The 20,979-nt window shown below is 40.0% G+C and overlaps 1 protein-coding gene across 6 annotated transcripts in view; it reads left to right on the top strand.

The window, feature by feature from the left end:
- Positions 1-856: 856 nt before the first annotated feature.
- Positions 857-20,979, top strand: part of ACBD6 (acyl-CoA binding domain containing 6) — a 209,131-nt gene continuing 189,008 nt past the window's right edge. For 4 of the 6 annotated variants that reach the window (XR_014303662.1, XM_082701760.1, XM_082701761.1 and 1 more), the window contains exons 1-3: positions 1,950-2,561; positions 10,653-10,717; positions 14,227-14,323. Coding sequence is in view for 4 of the 6 variants with exons in the window: in XM_082701760.1 (XP_082557886.1) it covers positions 2,340-2,561; positions 10,653-10,717; positions 14,227-14,323 (384 nt within the window). In the remaining 2 variants the exon portion in view is untranslated. Of the gene's footprint in view, positions 2,562-10,652; positions 10,718-14,226; positions 14,324-20,979 lie in introns of all 6 variants that reach the window. The other 2 variants (XM_082701758.1, XR_014303661.1) reach the window with 2 other exon arrangements.

The raw sequence follows: 20,979 nt of genomic DNA, 5'->3' as shown, positions 1-20,979 counted from the left end.
TCTTGGCTGATTTTTTTTCTTGAGATTCAGAAAAACATATCCAGTTCCCTACAGTACCCAAGAAATGCTTGAACGGAAACACCCCTTGTAAAAGATTTATTCTCTCAAAGTTGCCATATCCTGGTAGTTTTGGAGTTTTGATAGAATCTTGGAGAAATCAAACCTTCTCAAGTATTAACCCCTTCAGCTAGAGACCTCCAAGAAGTCAGCTGTAGTCAACTCAGTTGTATTTAATTCTTGTTGCAGCAAGGAAAAATACATACCACATGGAACTATGGGCTTCCTCAGTAAGAAGGCGTTCAGAGAGGCCTGTTACAGGATTTGGGCTTCGGTTGGTGCTTGGTGCTTGGTGCTTGAGGGAGAGTCTAAGGTAGCAGGGATCTGTTTTCAATTGGTTGCAGTCAGAAAGCCAGAGCAATTCCATGACTGGGCATCTCAATAAATCTTATCTATAGGGAGAGAAGACTAATAGGAGAATAAAGTTGTAATTTGTAAAGAAGTAGTAACCATTCATTTTGGCCAAGAGAAAGGGTGTTTAGTATTTTGTAGGCCAGAGTGATCTTGTTTTTGTCTGTGTTTAGACAAATTCATGAAGTGATTTGCCTTGTCTTGTCTTATCATGGTTTTACAACGACCTTGTCCGAGGTTGGGATTTCCTGAGATTATTTCTAACGGGACAATAATATGGCTTAGCTGTGAGTGCCAGGCCAGCTTCCCAATGTCGGGGGGCTCTTCTTGTTTTTCTTTTTCGTGTGTTGTTTTTAATCCTTTCATCCAAGTATAATGTACATACAGAAAAGTATAATTTAAAAAAAAAATTTATTTGAGAGAGAAAGGGAGATAGTGCGAGAAAGCACAAGCAGGGTCATGGTGGGGAAGGGGGACGCAGGCTCCCTGATGAGCCTGCTAAGCCGAGAGGCCAACTCGGGGCTCCATCCCATGACCCATGACATCCTAGAATCTCAAAGAAGGTTTCTTGAATCCTGACCCACACTTTGACCCTTCTCGCCTTTCTTCTCTCCCCTGTCCACCCGGAGACAGGTCTAACCCCACAGGGTCAGGAACCGCTTCTGAGAACACTTTCTTTGCACCCATCTGATGGTGCTCGTTACTCTGCTTTGAGGACTAAATGAACACCGTGTATTTTGTCTACACCACCCGGGACATGATCATCGCTACGTGAAAGTTAATGGTCACAATCGCGCCGCAGTTCTCGGGTAGTTTTGTGTAAGTTCCGTTCGGACAGAACTGTGTCAGACTTTTCGGCCTCACTTGTGTCTTCAACACACAGTGGCAGCGGCCCTGCCAGAGGAGAGTCGCGCTAACGGCCGGGGGCCCGGGGGCGGCCCCGCACAGCCCGGACGTGCGGGCTCCACAGGCGCCCAAAGCCAGACCCGGGCTGAAGCGGCTCGACCAATCACAGGGCTCGGGCGGTGCAGGCCCCACCTCCCAAACGTTCACCCATCACTCAAGTTAAAGCCAAGCTCTGGAGCAGGGATCCGGGGCCAGTCTGGGGGCGCCGCGGACACAGCATCCGCGGAGGGGGCGCAGGCGGAACCTTCGTCCTCAGCTCGGTGTTTCCCGCGACTCCGCTCCTACCGCTACACTACCAAACCCACCGCCTCCTTTCCCGCCCCGAAGACCTATTCCGAGAACAAGTTCCAGACTTAGGGATTGGTAATTCCAGCGAAACGATTCGTGGACATCCCAACGACTGAGTACAGTTTCTCCGTGCGACATCTCCCTAAAGGGACCCCGCGGGTTCTCCTAGAGGAGGGCGCCCCACGTACGGCCGCCCACGCTCGCCCGCCCACCGCGCAGCTTCCGCCCGGCCTCGCCCCGTGCGCGTGCTCGGACGCGTGCTCAGGCGCGTACGCCGCCTCGCCTCGCCCCGCCCCGCCCCGCCCCGCCCGCCCCGCGAGCACGCCGCCTCCGCCCCGCCCCGCGCGCACACCGCCCCCTCCCCGTCCCGCCCCGGCCGCCAGCGCCGCCAGCCGCTCTCCCTTCCGGATCTCTCGGCTGCGCATCCCCGAGGACCGACCCCCGACCCACCGCCTCGCGGGTGGAGGAACCTGGGTCGGGCCCGAGCGCTCTGTTAGCCAGAGGCAGGCGGAGGAGACCGGCTCGGCCGGGGGCGAGCCGCCGCGGGTGCCCTGCGCGCCCGGGAGAGAGGTGGGAGGGAGGCACAGTTACGCGAGGCCGCGCGGAGTAAGTGAGCTTGGGTCCGACTCGAGGTCGGGCTCCCGATCGAGATTGGTGGGCCAGGCCCGGGAGCCGGCGGTACCCTCGCTCCGAGGAGCACTGAGCGGACACAAGAGGGACGGGCCGAGCGAGGACACATGGCCTCGCCATTCCTGCCCGCGGGGGCTACCACGGGCGACAGCGGCGGAGAGCTGAGCTCGGGGGACGACTCCGGTGATGTGGAATCCCTCCAGAGTCCCGAGACCGAGGCGTCCGGGAGTCTGACAGAGCTCTTTGAGAAGGCTGCGGCGCACCTCCAAGGCCTGGTGCAGGTGGCCAGCAGGGAGCAGCTCTTGTACCTGTATGCCAGGTACAAGCAGGTAAAATCCTGGGGAAGGGGTGGATGCGGGAGAGCGGCAGGAGACCTTCTGTGTCCTCCAGAATGGAATAGTTACCGTGCTTGGTTGATGGCTAGATGCAATGAAGTTTGCCTGTGTGTGTGTGTGTGTATAATCATCTGCTAAGAATTAGAATCCTGAATATGCAAAGGGCCTGTCTGCTATCCTGGAAGTGATATTTGGCTGGACACCGAATGACAGCTTTCCATGTCTTCTTTGACTTGCACAGTGACCTTGCACTTATGGTTTTACCAGCTTCAGAACCTTTACAAAATGAGGATGATAAAATAGGGTTTTTCATTCAGTCTTGCTGAAGGGTCATATGGAGGTAATTATGGAAGTAATATGGTCATATGGAAGTAATGTTAAAGAAAATTGTGAGATCTGGGAGAATTAAAAAGAAAAAATTAAAAAAAAATTAAAAAGAAATTAAAAAGGTGATGCAATGCAAAATAAGGTATTATAATTTTGTCATTGTATTTTTAAAATCCTAAATATGTTAGACTTATGTTTTGATTGGATGGGCTTCTGACTGTTAGATGCTATTATAAAGATGCTGCTTAGAGCTAGTAAACACCAGGTGAAATAATCCCCTTCTTTGGCTGGAAAGAAAAGGGAAACCCAAAGAGAGTAGATGACTTCCTAGGGTCATACAGACACATCAGTCAGAACTGGAACTAGATTGTAACTCCTGACTCTAAAGCTCTGAATTTCATAATCGTAATGTCATTTAAGACATGTTTAATTTATCATTCAAAGAGTCGAAGGTACCAGAAGGAGAAATAATTGCTTTATTTTAATATACCAGTATTGTATAACATCTTTTCTGTGCAAAACACTTGGGTGTTATGCCTGCTGCGAGTGGAAAGAAGAAAAAGCATCATGGTATTTGCCTTCGAGAGTCTTGGAAAGTTTCTTGAGGAGTCTAGATTTAAACACGTGAAAAATTGCTAACAAGGGTTAAATAACATTTTAGGAAAACTCCAGCTCTTTGGAACACTGGAAACAAAGATGTTCTGGGGAATAGCCCATTTTATTTTACCAAAAAATTTTAACCTTTCTTTTGCTTCTTGGTATCTGTTTCCTCCTGTATTCTTTTTTTTTTTTTTTTTTTTTTAAGATTTTATTTATTTGACAGAGAGAGATCACAGGTAGGCAGAGAGGCAGGCGGGGGTGTGGGGGGGAGAAGGAGGCTCCCCACGGAGCAGAGAGCCTGATGTGGGGCTCGATCCCAGGATCCTGGGATCACAACCTGAGCTGAAGGCAGAGGCTTGACCCACTGAGCCACCCAGGCGCCCCTCCTCCTGAATTCTTTAAAAAAAAAAAAAAAAAAGTTGTAGGGTCCCTCTGTATTCTTCAACTGAATATACTGAATAGAGATGAACCTTCTCTTGAAGACTGATGAATTTCAGTTATGAATACTGGTTAAAGTGACTTGAGAGACATAGCTATAGATATATAGGGTACAAATTACAGTGTTGAATGAAAACTGCCCCTAAATTGGCCTTGGAATTTGCTTTCTTGCAGAAGTTCTGGATATCTTTTTTTCTCTTTGGTTATTTATCCCGTCCCCATAACATTAAAATGAAACTTTCAGTTATTTAACAAGAGTTTATTGAACATTGTGCTAGGACCTTTAACATGTCTGAGTAATAATTCTCTGGGCAGCACTAGACCGTTTGTCTCCCAAATTCCCTCGAGAACATTCTTTTTCTTTCGAGGACATAATTTTACTTACTGATAATAGTGTCATCATTATTAATATCTGATTTCTGAGTTATCAGTGAACTCTATTCACTGTCAACTGGTAACCATTCTGTCTCATGAGGCCTCACTTCATCCAGATATTCTGGAAGAGGTATGTCCCTCATCCTTTCAAGAACTCGTTAAGGTATTTAGAAATAGTCTGTATCTGGAAATAAAATTCTTTGTTGTAACTGAATAAGATTATGCTTACTTAGATAAGATATTGGGACACAATTTTTATCAATCTCTTCTAATTTTTTCTTTTTCTTTTTCTTTTTTTTTGAGAGTGAGAGAGAATCCTAATCAGGCTCTATGCCCGGTGTGGAGCCTAAGGCGGGGCTCCATCTCATGGCCTCACTGACCCTCATCATGACCTGAGCTGAAACTGAGTTGGATACTTAACTGATTGAGCCGTCCAGGCCCTCCTCAATATTTTATTTATTTATTTTTTTAAAAAAGATTTTATTTATTCGTTTGACAGAGATCACAAGCAGTCAGAGAGGCAGGCAGAGAGAGGGGGAAACAGGCTCCCTGCCGAGCACAGGGCCCGATATGGGGCTCGATCCCAGGACCCTGAGATCATGACTGGAGCCGAAGGCAGAGGCTTAACCCATTGAGCCACCCATGCACCCCTCGATATTTTATTTTTAGAAGAATTCTGAGGGACGCCTGGGTGGCTCAATTGGTTAAGCAGCTGCCTTCGTCTCAGGTCATGATCCCAGCGTACTGGGTTCGAGTCCCATATCGGGCTCCTTGCTCGGCAGGGAGCCTGCTTCTCCCTCTGCCTCTGCCTGCCATTCTGTCTGCCTGTGCTCGCTCTCGCTTCCTCTCTCTCTCTGACAAATAAATAAAATCTTAAAAAAAAAAAAAAAAGAAGAAGAAGAAGAAGAATTCTGAGATAGTGTTAAAAATAGCGTCTTTGGGGCACCTGGGTGGCTTAGTCCATTAAACATCTGCCTTCAGCTTGAGTCATGATCCCAGGGTCCTGGGATCGAGCCCTGCATTAGGCTTCCTGCATAGTGGGGATCCTGCTTCTCCTTCTCCTTCTGCCGCTCCCCCTGCTTGTACTTGCGCTCTCTCTCTGTCAAATACATAAATAAAAATTTAAAAAATAGCATCTTTGAGAGGATGATAAGGTTGAAATTCCAATATAATTGATGCATGGTAGACCAGAATTTCTCATGAAACAATCACATTTTGTATTCAGAGTAGCACTGTATTTTGGAGGCTGAATGAAATAAAGTTGTCCCCAGGAAGATAATAAAAATAAGGTGAGCTGTGGACTTTCTTTTCTTAGGCAGAGCCCTAAATTTACCTAACATCATAGCTCTTTCAGTCTCCGATAAGCCTATGGCTCCAAAATCATCTTTTAGTGAGGTTTCAAAAACATCACACCCGTGAACAGTTTTTTGGTCCTCTGCATTAACCTACACTTTCCCAGCAAAAGATAACTATTTGACACCTGTGAAAACTCTAGGACAATGAACATTTCAAACCCCGGTTAGCTTCATTTTACAGGAGCTTTCAGCACCAGCACAGCAAGGATACCCAATATGTTCTCCTACTTTAACCTGGCCACACATGATTCACTGGCATTTGCCATTAGCCCTCTTTGCTAAAACATTCTGTTTGAAGGGCGTTGGCTATATCATATATATATCAGAACAGGGTTTAAGTGTTTTGTTAAAGTGGCACATTTTAGAACTCTGCTTTATAGCTTATGATTTGGAAACTATTACTCATCATGTCCTAAAGTCCTGTAGTTGTATTTATCCAGTCTTTGCTGATCCAGAACTATTGTTTGAATTTGGGAATGCAGAAGCTTCTGTGTCAGTTAGAATACAGGGTCAGCTGCTGAGCTTTTATTTTCATCACATATAATGGTCTGGAGGTAGGTGACCTAAGGCCGGTCCAGTGATTCTGCTTCATGAGATCATCCCGGGGCTCGGTCTTTTTCTGTCCTGTAGTTTGGCCATTCCCCAAAGGCAGCAGTTCTCAAACTGTGGTCTAGAGATCCCTGAGAATCCCTGAGACTTCCTTAGGAGATCTATAAGATCAAATTATAATACTAGACATAATAATACTGGGACAGTATTTGCCTTTTTTCTCTTTGATAAAACTGCTGATGCATCAGCATGAATCCAGACAGCGGCAAGCAAACTACTAGTCGTCATATATTTCACCACCTTATACTCAGAGTAAAAAAAAAAAAATTTAACTTAAAAATGTCTTTGATAAAGTGGTAAAAATGACCTATTTCTACTAAATATTAACTCTTGAGTACAAGTCTTTTTAATATTGTGTGTGATGAAATGGGGAGTGCACACCAGGCCGTTATCCACACTGAGTTATGTTGGCTCTACTGAGGACAAGCACTTGTGTAATTTTTGAGTTGCAAACTGAGCTATCCACATTTTTCATGAAACATAATTTTTCCTTAATAAAACAACTCACAGATTAACTATGCTTATTCAAATTTGAGTATTTGGCAGATGGTCTCCTCAAAGTGAATGAAGTGAGCCTATATAAGAGATCTTTCCTTTAAGGAAACAGCTGACAGTACTTGTTTCCAGTGGTCACATTTGAGCCTTCAAGTGAAAATGAGAGGTTTGGAAAATCTGTGTCTGTCACATGAACCTGACAGCTGCCTAATATTTAAGAACTTTTTTGATGAGATTGGTGGTGATTTTAATGATTGTAAACTTCAGCTCTTGTGTCAACATTTGGGAGGAATGCATAACTCAGTGAACCCTATTTTCCAAATGTTGTGTGGAATGTTACAGATTATGTCTGAGTAAAAGAGCCATTCACATTGCAAGTCAGACCAATGGATTTTAGTGTAGCAGTAGGAAAAACTCATATGACATCAGAGTCCATATTGCATCCAGTGTTAAACTGCCACTTGTGGTATCAGAGAAGACTATCCACAGTTATCTGAAAAGGCTACTAAAATACCTCTTTCTTTTGTAATAGCACGTCTGTGTGAGCATTTTCTTCATATACTTCAACCAAAGCAACATATTGCAATAGATTCAATACAGAAGTAGATATTAGAATATAACTGCCTTCTGTTAAGGCAGACATTAAAGAGATCTGGAGAGTGTACAGCAATGTCACTTTTCTCACTAAGTTTTTTGTGCTTTAGAATATACATTTATTTTTATAAAATTGTTACTTATATTAACTTGATGAGTTATTGTTTTTATTTTACTTTTTATTGAGCGGTAGTGAACTTTATTGAGCGATAGTACAAAGCTCCGGAAGAGGGAGGGGACTGAGAGGGTTGCCCGAGTTTATTATTTTTAAATGAGTTAATACATATTTTAAAATGTCTTTTAATTTTTAATATGGTACATACTGATAGATATAATCCACATAAACAAAGCTCCTTGGGGGTCCTCATTTTTTAAGAATGTAAAGGGATCATGAGACCAGAAAGTTTGAGAACTGTTCCCTTCGGATCCTCTTTGCGTGCCCAGAGATGGCTGATCATCACTGCATGCATGTGCTAGTCAGGGCTCAGGGAAAGGGAAATACAAGTCCTCCAATCCTCCCCCCTTTTTAAAAAAAGATTTTATTTATTAATATGAGAGCAAGAGAGAGCACAAGCAGGGTGAATGGCAGAGGGAGAAGTAGACTCCCCACTGAGCAGGGAGCCCCACGTGGGGTTTGATCCTGGGACTCTGGGATCATGACCTGAGTTGAAGGCAGACACATAACTTAGCCACCCACGTACCCCCCTTTTCTTTTTTTTTCTTTTTTAAAGATTTTATTTATTTGCCAGAGATAGAGAGAGAGAGTACACACAAGCAGGCAGAGAGGCAGGCAGAGGCAGCGAGAGAAGCAGGCTCCCCGCCGAGCAAGGAGCCCGATGTGGGACTCGATCCCAGGACCTTGGAATCATGACCTGAGCCAAAGGCAGTGGCTTAACCAACCGAGCCACCCAGGCGTTCCCCCCCCCTTTTCTTTTTAAGGAAGATGTTTATACCACCTTCACACATATCCAGTCCCCTGAACCTCGGCGGAAGTTGCATAGGCACATATAAAGTTTAGCTGGAGGACCGTGTGTCTCGCTGAGACTTCCATTACTGTAGGAGAAATGGAGAATAGGTATTGGTATTTGTTTCTGCCACTGGCTGGTGTCTGGATAAAAAACAAAAATAGTAACGACTGCTGTTTTTATGATGTATCATGGTTTTATCTTTCTTTTTATTATTTTTTAATTTTTTTAAATTTTATTTTTTTTTTAAGATTTTATTTATTTGACAGAGAGAGAAAGATCACAAGTAGTCAGAGAGGCAGGCAGAGAGTGAGAAAGGAGGAAGCAGGCTCCCCGCAGAGCAGAGAGCCCGACTCAGGGCTCGATCCCAGAACCCTGGGATCATGACCTGAGCCGAGGGCAGAGGCTTTAACCCACTGAGCCACCCAGGCACCCCTTTCCTTCTTTTTAAAGATTTTATTTATTTGAGAGAGAAAGAGCGAGAGCACAAGGGGGCAGGGAGAGGCAGAGGGAGAAACAGACTCCCTGATGAGCCAGGAACCCAACATGGTGCTCAGTCCCAGGACCCTGAGATCATGACCTGAGCCAAAAGCAGATGCTTAACTGACAACCACCCAGGCACCCTTTCTTTCATTTTTCTAGCAGTCTAGTAATTGAAGTGATTTTGGAGATGCCAGAACTGAAGCCTAGATTCAATGTGGCATGTAAAACAGTACTATGGAAAAGGAATATTGGGCTTTGGAGTCAGATAGTCCTAAATTCACATCCTGACTATTAATTCGGGATATGCTAATGTGTGAGCTCAGGCAACCCTCCTCAGGTTCTCTCTACTCATTTGTAAAATAAGTTTGGAATGGCAGACCTGAGAGTATTGTTGTGTGGCTCATTTGCCATAGCATATATGAAGCTTTTGGTTTATGGTGATCAAGAAATGCAATTTCTGCTCTTTCACTGTTTCTTCCCTTGGTCCCCTTATAATAGGGCTGCTCCTGTATAAGTGAACATTTTAATATTCATCAGAGGGCCATGTGATTAATTGCTAAGCAGTTGATGGAGATGATACTTGTAATGAATTCAGAGATGGATGAGATCATTATAGACTGAAAGGATTTTTACAGTCTGAACCTTGAGTGAGACTGAAAGGTGTGAAAAGCTGAAGGAAGAGGAAAGGGCATTTCAGGCGAGGACGGTAACAGAAGTGAAACTCAGGGCGAAAATCCTTAAAGCAGTGTGTAGATCAGTCTAGTTAGCAAGTAGATCATCAGTTTGATTTTAGCAAAATTCAAGTGTATGAAATGAGTAGATGGCGAGTGGGTCTCTGAGAAGTAGATGGGGCTTGGATTGTGGTATTAGGAAAAGTAAGTATTTGGTTGAACATATGCCTAACATATTCATTCCACATTCAAAAAACATTTCTACTGTAGGATAGGCACTATATAAGGTGCAGTGAGTGAGTTAAGAATGATTTCCTAGAGGCTGTGTTCTGATAGAAAGAAGAGACTTTACAAAAAACCTTGTAACACCCGGTAAAAGTGGAAAGTGCTGTCAGAGGTATAGGAGTAAATGCTGTGAGTTTATCAGAAAGAGATTATTTTTGGCATTGGGAATCGGGGGCTGTATAGTGAATTCTGCACTTATGTGAATTTCATTTATGTTTACTCACAATGAAAATATATAGCTTCACTACAAATGTTATTTGAGGGTTACAAATAAGTATTGACAAACAAGAGAAGATTATTGTGGAGTAGATAGAATTTATATTGTTGAAAAACCCTTGAAAGTTTTTTGCAATGCTGTCAGCATCAATATTTATGTCAATTAGTTTCATAATAGGATACTTTACTAAGAGTATGCATTTTCCTGGAATTTGGGAGAGGTAAAATGCTGATAGTGTAATTAGAATGAGGCTAAATAAACAATATTATGAATTCTGATAAACTACTTTAAAGCTTGTTTGTTGCATGTTTGAAAATTCTTTTATATGATAATTGGTAATAAGGATTACATAATTTATATTTATAATTTGCCTTTTATATATAATTTGCCTACTAGTTTAGGAGTGCAAGTGTTTTCACTCATATTTTTTTATGTATCACAGAATTAGAAACAGTGATTTTATACAGTAAGTCAAAGCAGCTTGTATTTAAAATTTGTTCTTTTGTTTGCTTTTGCAAAGAATGTTAAGTTTTGTTATTCTATATAGATGCAAATATTTTCTAACCTGTAGTTACTGAGTATACATAATAAATTTGAAAAAAAAAAAAGTTTCTCTGGCAGTTCTTTGAAAAATAAGTTCTTGATGTATTTTTTCCCCTCCCTTCAATTAGGTCAAAGTTGGAAATTGCAATACTCCTAAACCAAGCTTCTTTGATTTTGAAGGAAAGCAAAAATGGTAAGAAATTCTTGGAATCTAATAAGGTTGTTGGAAATGGTTTAGGTGTTTAGGAATTAGAAAGTAGTGAGCAGATTAAAGAATTATTTTTATATTAATCTCTCTGCTGAAGACTGTGCTAACAATGTGCAGTTGGGAGAGAGATTAAAAGAATCCGCTTTCAGCTAAGTCTACTAAAGGATTCTCATGCCATGATGTTGGTATACACATAGTTCATGACAGACATACACTCCTTCCATATGACTAGCTTCTTAGAGAGTGATGGTAGGAGCTATTGCTTGAGATCTTCCTGTCCTGTCATTCAGCCCCTAATGGATCACCACTTCTGCCCTGCGGAGGAATCTTGAAAGGATAGGAGGATGGGAAGGGAGAAGAACAGGATCAATCCCGTTACTATTCTTTGTGTCTCTGTGTGTATACATATGTGTACGTATGTGTGTGGATGTATATATATTTTAAGATTTTATTTATTTACTTGACAGAGAGAGATCACAAGTAGGCAGAGAGGCAGGCAGAGAGAGAGGGGGAAGCATGCTCCCCGCTGAGCTGAGATCCTGATGCAGGGCTTGATCCCAGGACTCTGAGATCATGACCTGAGCCAAAGGCAGAGGCTTAACCCACTGAGCCACCCAGTATTATTCTTCTCCCCTGCCCCAATTTTATCTTCTTATCTCTTGTGCTCTTCGGTACCTTGCCCCACCCACACCACAGTGAAGTGCTTATAATAACTGCTTGGGAAGAAAGGTGGGAGGAGGGGAGATTCTGAGTCCTGCTTCTTTCCTGAATCCATAAAAAGATTATCCCCTTCCCAGTTTTTTTACTCCGAATTCAGAGGTTCGTCATCATGACAATTGGTAATTGGTCTTATTTACTCTTACCCTAAGTGAAAAAAAGAAAATGTATATAATAGAGACCCTTAGTTATAGGAGGAAGAACTTTGCAAGCATCAACCCTGAATTAAAAGTATAAAGGGTGGGGTTTAAAAAAAAATGAAATATGGTTGAAGAGAAGAGCGCCAAAAATGGATTCTAACTTTACATTCTAAAGCAGTGCTACTCAAGGTGTAGTCCCCTGACAAGTTGCCTGTCTACAAACTGTTTGCTACCCAGCTGCAAAGAGATGCACATTTTGAACTTGAGTGTAAATCAGTTACGTCATTAAGCCCATGTTTAGTTCAGCCGACTTTTTTTGTGTGTAGGACCTTCTCGGTGAAGGAAGCAGTGCTTTGAGTTCCGTTCTGGCAGAGCTCTCTGCTGATGATAACCAATAGGTCTCTGACACTTTATTACTGTTGTGGAGAACACCTGATGCAACTTTTATTGTGTTTTGTTTTGTTTTGTTTTAATTTCTGAAATTTCATAACTTCAGCATTACTTTTTCCACTGTGCTTGCCTGTTTTAACATTGTTTCTTAGCAATTTTGAAGTTTTGATTTTACAACCACTATAATAATTCAGGAATATATAATATATATATATAATATATAATATATAATAATTCAGGAATGATTCAGGAATCATCAGGGGATGCTAAAACCATTAGATGAAAAACTACTGAGGAGAATATACACAATCTGATCCTCAGTTGACTTTTTAATTACAGGGAAGATGACAGGAGAAACTGCTTCTACCAAGTCCTTAAACTTATCTTTGGTGATGAGTGGGACAAAGTGATGTCCTGTGCTGCCAATGGGGTACATTGTGAAGGACTTCTCACTTGTATATTGCTTTTTTTTTTTCTCACTTGTATATTGCTTTTGCCAAAACCTTTAACCTGACTCTAATCATGATTATTCATTTTTGGGGAGGAACACCCTGTAGGTGAGGAAACAGTCAGACAAATCCAAATTGAGAGATATCTTATAAAACTGGTGTGGACTCTTAAAAAATATCAGTATCATGGAAGACAAAAAAGGCTAAAGATACACAAAACTCAACGCTATGTGTGAATCTTGATTGGCTCCTGGTCTGGGAGAAGAAATCTACAAAGGACATTAGTGGGAAATCAGGGAAACATGAAGGTCATCTATGTTTATATAATAATATTAATGTTAAATTTCCCATTTGATATATGCTGATATATTTAGGTGTAGATGTTAGGATGTACACAGGTAACTCTCAAGAGGATCAGTAAAAATAAACTTGGAAAATTTCAAAAAGATGTTATATTCATTGTGGGAGCAGGAAGGTAGTGAAAAACCTTGGCACTGAATTATATTTTACAGTGAATCAGTGGATCTACTTCCTGGGTGAAAGTAGAAAGAATTGGCAGGGCAAGACCAAGAAGGAGCCTATCTAGGCAGCTTGCAGAAAAAAGAAGAAAAGGATGACTCCGAAGGGGCACAGGACTAGAATATTACTCTTGATATTTATCCTGCAGAGTAGTCCCTACCTTCTTACTAATTAGAATTCTTACCTCTGTCCTTAACACCCCTCACTTTTTGAAGTCCCTGTGTGGGACTTGAGAGAACAAAAAGAGGGGAAGGCATATTTCTCCCAGCTTAAATTCGAAGTTCAAAGTATTTTCCCAAGGGATATTGATTTGTGTGATTCGTTCCCATGTTACCAAAATACTGTAGAAGGTAGAAACTACTTTTATTGGTTTGTAGATCAGTAGGGATGAAAGGTGGGTTTGGGGGAGTTATAAAATCTTGGATATTACAGTTGTTTGTGGTCTTCTAAAATTCATTCAATATGCAACATATCTGTGTTATAAAATTTCATGGGGGAGGGTGATTAGGGAAAAAAATGTCTAAAAAGTCTCCTTAGGTTGTGGAGTGTAATGTGTGTTGGTATAGGCCATTGTGAATGCAAAAAAAGAGCTACTCATCTATGGCTTCTTCTGTCTATATCTCACATCCTTAAAATGTGCATGCCAGTTTTTGCTTTTTGGATTTTTCAATTTTTTTAATAACATATAATGTACTATTAGTCCCAGGGGTACAAATCTGTGAATCGCCAGGTTTACACACTTCACAGCATTCACCATAGCACATACCTTCCCCAGTGTCCATAACCCCACCACCCTCTCTCTACCCTCTCACCCCTGGCAACCCTCAGTTTGTTTTGTGAGATTAAGAGTCTCTTATGGTTTATCTCCCTCCCGATCCCATCTTGTTTCATTTATTCCTTTCCTACCTCCCCAGACCCCCCACGTTGCCTCTCAACTTCCTTGTATCAGGGAGATCATATGGTAATTGTCTTTCTCTGATTGATTTATTTCGCTCAGCATAATACCTTCTAGTTCCATCCACGTTGTCATAAATGGCAAGATTTTATTTCTTTTGATGGCTGCATAGTATTCTGTTGTGTATGTATATATGTGTATATATATACATACATATATCTCACATCTTCTTTATCCATTCATCTGTTGATGGACATCTAGGTTCTTTCCATAGTTTGGCTATTGTGGACATTTGCATGCCAGTTTTTAATACTAAAAAGGAATATGTCATTTATGTTACTTCCATAGATAATGATACATCATTTTGGATATTCTTTACTGTAGGGAAGCATGGAAAGCACTTGGTGATTCAAGCCCCAGTCAAGCAATGCGGGAGTATATTGCGGTAGTTAAGAAATTAGATCCAGGTTGGAATCCTCAGGTAAGATTTGATGATTGGTAAATAATATTTTCCAAAATCATAGCATCTTCCTCTCAAATAAAGGCTTAAAACTAAGCCTAAGCTTAAGTATCTTTTTTTTTTTTTTTTTAAAGATTTTATTTATTTGAGGAGAAAGCATGGCGGGGTGGAGAATGGGGAGGGGCTGAGGGAGAGGGAGAGTTATTGTAATATTTATCTACCTCAAAATTTGCTTAAATATTGCTTAAATATTAGCCAGCTACAGATATTGAGAACTTCTCTGAATTTTGTAAAAAAAAAAAAACAGTTCATTTCAGAATTTGAAAGAGCTTAACTTGAGATCATCATTTTCTTGAGAAATGGTAGGTTTCTCTTGGATTTTTTTTTTTTTAATGAGCACTTCTGTACAAGTACTAAATGCTTTTTGATGCGGATAAAATATAAAGATAGGCTTTCTGTCATTACATAATTTAAAGCATATTAGAGAAGATAAAATATACAAAACATGATTATAATATAAAATGGTGATGCAAGTGCTAGGGAATCCAGTGGAAAAGAGAGATTACTTTGGACCTTGGAGATACTGGGTATTGTTCACTTAAATGTACCTTCTTTTCCTAGTATACTTACTGGAGAACATCTAAAAGACTTTATTAAAGGTGGGATTGGTATTTTATTTCAAAAAACTTTTTTAAAACATTGGTGACAGGTATTTAAATGGGATAAAGTATCAGTACCATGTCAAAAATGCAAATTAAGTATTAATTTTCATTAAAAATATTTAGGCCAAACATTTCAGTGATGAATGAATATAGCAATTTTCAGATGTTTTGGTAGTAATTAAATTATTTCATAGGTACGCATGTTTCACCAGCTGGAAGGAATTTTGTTTAATAATCGTGGTATCGTAAAATGTCAGAGTTGTGAGGTACCTTAAAGATTATGTATTATGACATATGAAAGTGTATCTGAATTGTGAGCACAAAGGGGGAGGTAACCCATTTAGTATATCTTTAAAAATAAAACTGCCTTTCTGAAGTCATTGAAACATTTCGTGATGTTTTTGATGTGCATGAATATTTTCAGAAATAATCCATTTTGTTAGTATCTTTTATGAAACATCAAGTTTGCATACAAATGTGTATCATAAAGGTCCTAAGTACTTTGTATCTGAAATTAAGTGGTGAAAACAGCCTGAACATATATGCCACAATGTTTAAAAAACAAAACAAAACTTGAGTTTGAATGCGTTTTGGTGAGTACTTTGCTCTTCAGTCCCTGTGGGTCTTAGTTCTTCCTTATTGATATTACATGATTGTTTCTGATGCCTGGCCTATGTAGGCATTTGAGTTTATAAGTTCTGATAAATGACATAATTAATATTCTCCTTCAGTATCTTAATTAATAAAATTCCGTTAACCACCTCTTTTTTTTTTTTAAGATTTATTTATTTTTCCTAGAGAGAGAGAGAGAATGTGTGTGTGTGTGTGTGTGTGTGTGTGTACTTGTGTGTGCGTATGCAGGAGGAGGGGAGGGGCAGAGGGAGAGAATCTTCAAACAGACTCCTCGTCAAGCCTGGAGCCCAATTTTGGTCTCGATCTCACAACCGACACATGAGATCATGACCTGAGCTGAAACCAAGAGTGGATGCTCAACTGACTGAGACACCCAGGTGCCTCTGTTAACTGGAACTCTTAAAATGGTTGCAGAGTCTATGTGGTCAGGTAGTTCTCCCTTTTAGAAATTTAAACAGGTAGTAAGGATGCTTTTAAAAGAAATTTGTTTAAAAAAAAAAAACCTGTAAATCTCACCTGTTGAATATAAATTTGAGTAAACTAAGCAGAATCAAAGGAACTTTCAAATAAAGATAATTTTCTCAGGGTTGTGAAAGCAGCCCCCTGTGGGACTCCGTACTGGATGTGGAGTCTGCTTAAGATTCTCTCTCCCTCTGCTTCCCCCCAACCCCTGTATCCTGCACATGCTCTCTTTCTTTCTCTTAAAAAAAAAAATCAAAGATCATTCTTAATACATTGTTCTCAAAATGTTTTGACATCTGTAATCTAGTTGTAAAGAGGAATTTTATGTTTTGTTTAAACTTTTAATTTTTTATTATGTTTAATTTTTTATTTTTGTTTAAATTTTAATTTAAACACTCTGGTCTGGTCCCCTTTGACTCGGCTTTTTTTCCCCTTTCTTTCTGACTGGTATGAAGTAGTTTGTAACTGCAATCTCAAGACATTCGGTATTTCATTAATTATCTTTTAGGTAGAGAATCATTTTCTTTTGGTACTAGTTTCGGAAACCAGTGAAATAATAATAACTCTCATTGCTGAATGTGCTAAGGTCTTTACATGTGTTGTCCTTTGAAATCTTCACAAGAATTTTAAGATTTTTTTTATTTTTAAGTAGTCTCTAAACCCAGTGTGGGGCTCAAACTCATGACCCCAAAATCAAGAGTTGCATGCCCTACCGACTGTGCCACCCAAGGGCCCCCATAAGAATCTTAGATTAGAAACTATTATTGTCTACATTTTAAAGGGAATCTTTAAAAAAAAAATTTTTTTTTTAGAATTATTTATTGAAAAGAAAGAGAGCACGAGGAGGGGGAAGGAAAGGAGGAAGGGCAGAGGGAGAAGCAGACTCTTAGCTGATCAGGGAGCCTGATGCGGGCTTCCTCCCAGGACCCACGAGATCATGACCTGAGCCGAGGGCAGATGCTTAACAAGCTAAGCCACTCAGGTGCCCCTATTGTCTGCATTTTAAAAATGAGGAGATTCAGGCACAGAGCGGTTTATTGTCTTGCCCAAGATTAGCCAGCTTATCAGTGATGGTACTGGGATTTAGACTTGCCTGTATAGGAGTTCAGAGCCCCACTCTTAATCTCTATTTTTCTTTTCTATATCTGGCATTTTATATTTACATGTATTTACACACATATACATCTGTATATGTATAAAACATATGTATAGCATCCATCTAAACTTATGGGTGTGTATGTGTATGAAAAATTCAAGTAAATGTGGTTTACTGTTTTAATCAAAGCTCCATGGAGTATGAAGTGAAGTGTAAAATGAACAATAACTTAAAATGTAAACCCTTGTCTGTATTTTCTCTTATGTTTCATCTGATTTCAAGAATGTGCTGTCCAGTATCTAATCAAGGCAATTCTTTTGCCTTATTTGTTTTTTTTGCCAGGGAGAGGGGTTAAGTTTTTATTTTGGTATAACTTATTTTCATGATTTTTGACAAATAAAAATTGTATCCATGTAAGATGTACAGCATGATGTTTTACTCTTTGATACATGTATACATTGTGAAATGATTCTCACAGTCAAACTTATGAACATTTTCATTACCTTTCATGGTTACCATTTTTTTTTTAAAGATTTTATTTATTTATTTGACAGACAGAGATCACAAGTAGGCAGAGAGGGAGGCAGAGAGAGGAGGAAGCAGGCTCCCCGCTGAGCAGAGAGCCCGATGCGAGGCTCGATCCCAGGACTCTGAGATCATGACCTGACCTGAAGGCAGAGGCTTAACCCACTGAGCCACCCAGGTGGCTCATGGTAACCTCATGGTTACCATTTTTTACTGGAGCTGAGAACCTTGGTATCTACTCTCTTAGCAGATTTCAAATAATAAATAATATTTAATAAGTAATTATGAATTAAATAAGAATATTAACTAATGCATTAATATAATACATTATAATGTATTATATTAATACATTATAATGTATTATATTAATACATTATAATGTATTATATTAATATATATAATATATTATATATATTATATAATGTATTAATAATAATAATAATGGTACATTATTAACTAATTATACATAATATAATTTTTTTCAAGTTTCAGAAATAGTGCAAGGAACTTCTGGATAGTCTTTATTTAAGATATACCAATCGTTTATTTTTATTTTTTTAAAGGTTTTATTTATTTGAGAGAAGAATAAGAGAGAGTACCAGTGGGGGTGGGCAGGAGGCAGGTGGGTGGGGAAAGGGAGAAGCAGGCTCCTCACTGAGCAGGGAGCCCCATGTGGGGGCTCAATCCCAGGACCCAGAGATCATGACCTGAACTGAAGGCAGCCGCTCAACCGACTGAGCCACCCAATTGCCCCTAGATATACCAGTTGTCTATATTTGCTTTAGCATTCTCCCTATTTATATGCACACTCAAATTTTTTCTGAACCATTTTACATAAGTTGCAGACTATTTTCGATAAGTCACAGATATTGTGTCCCCTACTCACTAAATACTTGATTATTTCTTAGAACAAAGACTTTGTTATTCCACCATCATTATAAAAATTTGGACTTTTTTTGGTGTCATGAGTTCTTTTGAAATTTCTTTTCTCTTTTTTTTTAAGACCCTCTGGGCTCAGAGTTCCTGCAGGGCATTCTGTCTACACACACATTAGTTGTATATATTTAAGGTATACACTGTGATTAGATGTACATATAGTGAAATGGTAACTATAGTCTAACTAATATACCTTCTTCTCATATAGTTATCTTTTTTTTGTGATAAGATTACCTGATTTACTCTCTCAGCATATTTTCAGTATTCAGTACAGCATTATTTATTATAGTCATCATGCCTGTATATTTTTTTTTTAAATTTTATTTATTTATTTGACAGACAGAGATGAGAGGCAGGCAGAGAGAGAGAGGAGGAAGCAGGCTCCCCGCTGAGCAGAGAGCCTGATGTGGGGCTCGATCCCAGGACCCTGGGATCATGAACCAAACTGAAGGCAGAGGCTTCAACCCACCTAGCCATCCAGGCACCCCTATTTTTTTTTTTTTTTTTAATTTTTAAGAATTTTTTTTTAAAGTAAACTCCATGCCCAGTGTGGAGCTTGAACTTATGACCTGGAGATCAAGAATCACGTGCTCTACCAACTGAGCAAGTCAGACGCCCCTATCATGCCTGTATATTAGATCTCTAGATTTATTTATCCTGCATAACTGCAATTTTATACCCTTTGACCAACATCTCCCTTTCTCCCATTCCCCACCAGCCCCTAGTAATCACCTACTCTATTTGCTGCTGCTGTGAGTTTGACTTTTTAATTTCATTAAATTCTACATCAAAGTGAGATCATATAATATTTTTTTTAAAAGATTTTTATTTATTTATTTGACAGAGAGAGAGAGATCACAAGTAGGCAGAGCAGAATGCAGAGAGAGAGGAGGAAGCAGGCTCCCTGCTGAGCCAAGAGCCCGATGTGGGGCTTGATCCCAGGACTCTGAGATCATGACCTGAGCCAAAGGCAGAGCTCAACCCACTGAGCCACGCAGGTGCCCAAGATCATATAATATTTGTCTGGTTTATTTCACTTAGCATAATGTCCTCCAGGTTCATCTGTGTTGTCAGGATTTGCTTCTTTCTCATGGCTGAATAATATTCCATTGTGTGTGTATGTATGTATGTGTATGTGTGTGTGTGTATACACACACACATACACATACCACATCTTCATTATCCATTCATCCTTAGGTAAACACTTAGATTATTTCCATATCTTAGTTATTATGAATACTGCTGTGAACATGGGAGTGCAGATATCTCTTTAAGATCCTGATTTCATTTCCTTTAGATATATACCCAAAACTGGCATTACTGGATCACATGAGAGTTCTAATTTTTAATTTTTTTGGAAGATTTTATTTATTTATTTGAGAGAAAGAGAGTGCATACACGGGTGTGTGCCCATGTCCGGAGGATGGGGCAGAAAGAGAGGGAGAAGCTGACTTCCTGCTGAGTGTGGAGCCTGATGCAGGGCTGGATCCCAGGATCCTGAGATCATGACCTGAGCCAAAGTCAGACACTTAACTGACTAAGCCTCCCAAGAACCCCCCCATTTTTAATTTTTTTGAAGAACCTCCATGCTGTTTCCTATAATGGCTGTACCAATTTATATTCTAACCAACAGTGTACAATAGTTCTTTTTTCTTAAAATCAGAAATTTTAATATTGATTCAATATTCTTGAATCTATGATCCATATACAAATTTATCATTTATTTAAAAAATCTTCATAGTCTTTGAAACATTCTGATCTATCATCCAGTCCAGGATCATGCACTGTATTTAGTTGTTTCTTCAGCCTCCTTTAGTCTGGAACAGTTACTTAGCCTTTGTTTTTCTTTCTATACTATGATAAGTTTGAAGAATATAGGCCAGCTCTTTTGTAGAATGTCCCAGTTTGGGCTGTTCTGATGTTTCCTCATAATTAGATTCAGATTATACATTTTTAGGAGAAATACCACAGGATTATGTCCTTCTCAGTGCGTTATACCAGGAGATACATGATGTCTATTTGTCCCAGTGTTGATTATGTTAACTTTGATCACTTTCTTAATGTGGTGTCTGCCAGATTTCTGTACTGTAAAATTTCTGTTTTTCCCTTTGTAATTAGTAATTTGTGAGGAGATATTTTGAGACTATGTAAATATCCTTTTCCTCATCAAGTTTTATTGACTAGTTTTGTTTTTAAGATTTTATTTATTTATTTGACAGAGGGATAGAGAGCACAAGTAGGCAGAGCGGCAGGCAGAGGGAGGAGAGGCAGGCTGTCCGCTGACCAGGGAGCCTGATGTAGGGTTAATGCCAGGACCTCAGGATCATGACCCCAAGCTGAATTTCACCACTTAACTGAATGAG

This window comes from Mustela nivalis (genome assembly GCF_964662115.1).
Source record: "Mustela nivalis genome assembly, chromosome: 16".
Lineage (NCBI taxonomy): Eukaryota > Metazoa > Chordata > Mammalia > Carnivora > Mustelidae > Mustela > Mustela nivalis.
Note: the sequence above shows the minus strand (reverse complement) of the source record. Positions and strands in the feature narration are given on the sequence as shown.